At 37.0% G+C, this 3,583-nt stretch overlaps 1 protein-coding gene across 1 annotated transcript; it reads left to right on the forward strand.

Annotated features, from left to right (window-relative positions):
- The first annotated feature begins 348 nt into the window (after window positions 1–348).
- On the forward strand, window positions 349–3,302 carry LOC127878268 (hippocalcin-like protein 1). Its single transcript, XM_052424787.1, has 4 exons — window positions 349–369; window positions 1,073–1,211; window positions 2,325–2,431; window positions 3,168–3,302. Exons 1-4 carry the CDS (start codon window positions 349–351, stop codon window positions 3,300–3,302), a joined length of 402 nt encoding a protein of 133 aa, XP_052280747.1.
- The last annotated feature ends 281 nt before the right edge of the window (window positions 3,303–3,583 follow it).

Here is a 3,583-nt window from a genome sequence, read left to right on the forward strand (position 1 = left end):
TAAGGACCATGATATAAATGCCAAAAGCTGGGGTTTGTAACAAGAGATGACATTGAACATTATGGCATGTGAACAGAAATAATACAGGCATGTGAACAGAAATAATACAGCTCACTGCTGGGTATTGCCACTATGTAGGATACGATAGAGTGGCCATAGTATAGAAAGCGTGGGTATCGATCGTGCGATTTTGAACGGTGGTTTCAAACTAGATTGGAAACATATCAATATACTATATATGACAACGGACGGGGGTTTATTCAGACTGCGGATTTGACTGGGATTTCACGACGTGGAAAGTGAACACATAAGTTCATTTGGTGTTCAAAATGCCACTTCAAGATAGACATGGGTTCCGGGCGATCGAAGGTGCGACAGCTGGACCCCAAGACACTTACGGACTAACAGAATACCGTGGACGTGGATTTCAGTCGAGAGGAGATAAAGCAATGGTTTCGGGAGTACCAGGCAACCTTGGTACGTACTCATAGAATATTAAATGTACATTTATACGGTAAGTGTCTCTACAGTTTGTAGTGAGGATAATGTGTTTGCAGAATGCTTACCACGGCTATCAAAAGCCTTTTAAAACAAGTGCATGGAAACTTTGTTGTCGCGTGTTCCAGGAATCGTTGTTACGTACTCGTATAACAGTATATACTTCATATTTCGAGTTGTAGTCTTAACCGTAAATCCATGAAATATGTTCATAAAAATGACTAAACTCCACAGACAATATATAATTATATTATAAATAAGGTTGGTACATGGCGAAACATTAATTGTTCGTTTTGATCCTTTATAACATGATGCGATAGAATTATAATTCGAAGGTTCTTGTAATGTGGCTTGCGATTATTTAAATACATACGCTTGTATGTTTTTTCACTCGCAAAAGTGATAACATTTGGATTTCAGAATTTTAGAATACATGTATTGTCTAGCCTCACGAGTATGATGATTTTGGTTACTGTTAATCGGCGATGTAACCAGTTGATATCTTATTTTGTGTTTGACGTCTCTTAAATAAGCTCACAAACACAAAGCTCAGCGTGTTTTTTTTTTATTTCAGGGGAAAGGAAAGAGCAAACTAACTAAGCAGAAATTTCGGTCTGTTAACAATAGCGTATTTGACGGAGATGCAGAAGAATTTGTTGGACACCTCTTTCGATCGTATGATTCCAACCAAGATGGATCTGTCGATTTTAAAGGTAATCAGCATGATGTTAATACTTGATTGGCTGGCGTTTAATATTCTTCATTTTAAGTTCGGTGTATTACGGTTCCTAAGAAAACAAATCTTTACCTGATCACAATCTTCGTCAGTTAGTTAACATTTTTTGTTTAAAGCCAATAGTGTTCATTGAATATCAGGGATTACAGTAGATTTTGAAAACCAGAAGTCAAAATGACCCAAGGTCTCAAAATGATAAGGGGTGAAAATAAAAATAATAATGGTCAAATTACTGAAGTACGGTAACTTGAAATGTTCCTCTATCCATGTTTAAGGTTTTTTAATAACTTATTTATCATAATAATGAATAAAAACATTTTCACAAAAGCTTCCTTATTTCCATAAATGATCAGTCCGGGTCCTTTTTCAAATTGGATTGTGGAAAACAAATGTGTCAAAATGATGCAAGACTAATTTTTTGAAGGAGTCTAAAATGAAAAAAAGCAACTTGCTTGCATCGAAATGCAGGATTCTGCTTCAATTGAAATCACTGTATATGTTATTTATACTGAATTTGAACTTCAAGCAGAAGCACTCAAATACTTAAAATACAATATTTAAGATATACAAAAATGGTATAGTGTTGTTTTTTAAACATATTGATTGAACCTCGATTGCATAGAACGCAATTACTTGATGCCATAAACTTTGCTTTCTCAGAAATCTCAGTACATTTTCTTAATAATAGTGCCTTTGGAAATATTGTGCGAACCTTTTCTTAAGTTGGATCGAATCCAAGACTTCAATATCGGTCAATCATATTGCAATGTTAGCCGATCATCGATTATTGATGCCAAACTGTGCTATATTGTTTTATACAAAGGGACATGTGCTGCCTGTGGTTTTAAAACAAACACATGGCAATAATTGCATTTTTGAATGAAAAGAAGAGTGTATTGCTGCACTATTGACCGTGGAAGATATGAACCAGTCGAGTCCGTCCTTTAGAATTTGTAATTCTTTATTCAGAACCAATACACCGTTGCTACCATTTATTTTGGACAAATATTTGTGTCACCCATGTCATATAAGTTTACTTACTCCCATGTTTACTGTTTCCCTGCACCAGAGTTCATAGTGGGTTTGTGAGTGTCCGGAAGTGAGAAGCCGGAAACCAAACTGAAATGGACCTTCAATATGTACGATCAAGACGGGAACGGCTCCATCAGCCGAGAGGAGATGTCCAATATGCTCAAGGTACGCGGATCTCGACTGATGAAGGGGGTGAAATCACTTGCTTTGTTTTCATTTAACCACATGTGTGGGGCGCGTTATCAGGTGACAACAACCTGATCTTATTACAGCCACACACAATCGTACCCTTTAGGAACCGTAAAATAAATGACTGAAACAATAAACATAAACAAATGTAAATTCCTATTTTCAAAGATATTGAAATTAGTATATTTGGCAAATACTCCTTTATTTCAACGCTTTAAAAAAAAATACATGTATTTCTAAAAAGGGTATTCGTTAAAGTTGTCACTTGGCGGGAATTTCCACCTGGAAGGATTTTTTTAATGACAATTTTGAAAAGGCAAATAATGTAGACAATTGCACTCAGTTGGTATGTTATAAGATTAATATTGTAAATCTGGCATCGCGCGCACATAATAACATATCGCTAATAGCGTAGAGAAACATTCCCAATCATTCATTCACAACCCATGCATTGTTTTTCCCTCGATGCCACACATTACCAGTAAACAATATAAATCAAGTACTTTGGAGTTATGTATACTAGTATTTCAGGCGATATACAGAACTATATCGACGGACCTAATCAACATGAAGGCGGATCTTCACACGATCGACACACTCGTGCAGGAATTCTTCAAATCGGCTGACCGTAATCATGACTGACGACTCAATCAGCCGCGAAGTGTTCATGAGCGGCGCGCGGGCAATGCCGGTGATTCTAGATTTACTGCAGCGTAACCCGGAAGACGAACCCGCATTTGAGGAGTCGGTCACACAACTAGACGCTATTTACGATTCCAATGATACCATGTGTACACAGGGTCAGGCAGGCCTTAGTGAGCGTGCGAAGGCGTACGCCGCTTCATAGCCATGGATTTATGGAAATCTGGTTTCGCCGATCCACGCACACACATGCAAAATACCCCCACATAGATTGTATATAAACAAAGCAATATTTCATGACAGTCTAGTTTAGACATTTTAGAAACGCGTGCATTTTAATCATCCATTATATTCACATCATGTTTGCAGAAAAGTACAGGTGTCAACATAATTATCTTTATATGTAAAGAAAATACGTGTATTCTAGTACTAGATGTTGCCACAAAGTGGGTCCACTAGAAGGTCAGTAAATTGTAACAGAAATGT

The sequence above is a fragment of the Dreissena polymorpha genome, chromosome 4 (genome assembly GCF_020536995.1).
Source record: "Dreissena polymorpha isolate Duluth1 chromosome 4, UMN_Dpol_1.0, whole genome shotgun sequence".
NCBI lineage: Eukaryota > Metazoa > Mollusca > Bivalvia > Myida > Dreissenidae > Dreissena > Dreissena polymorpha.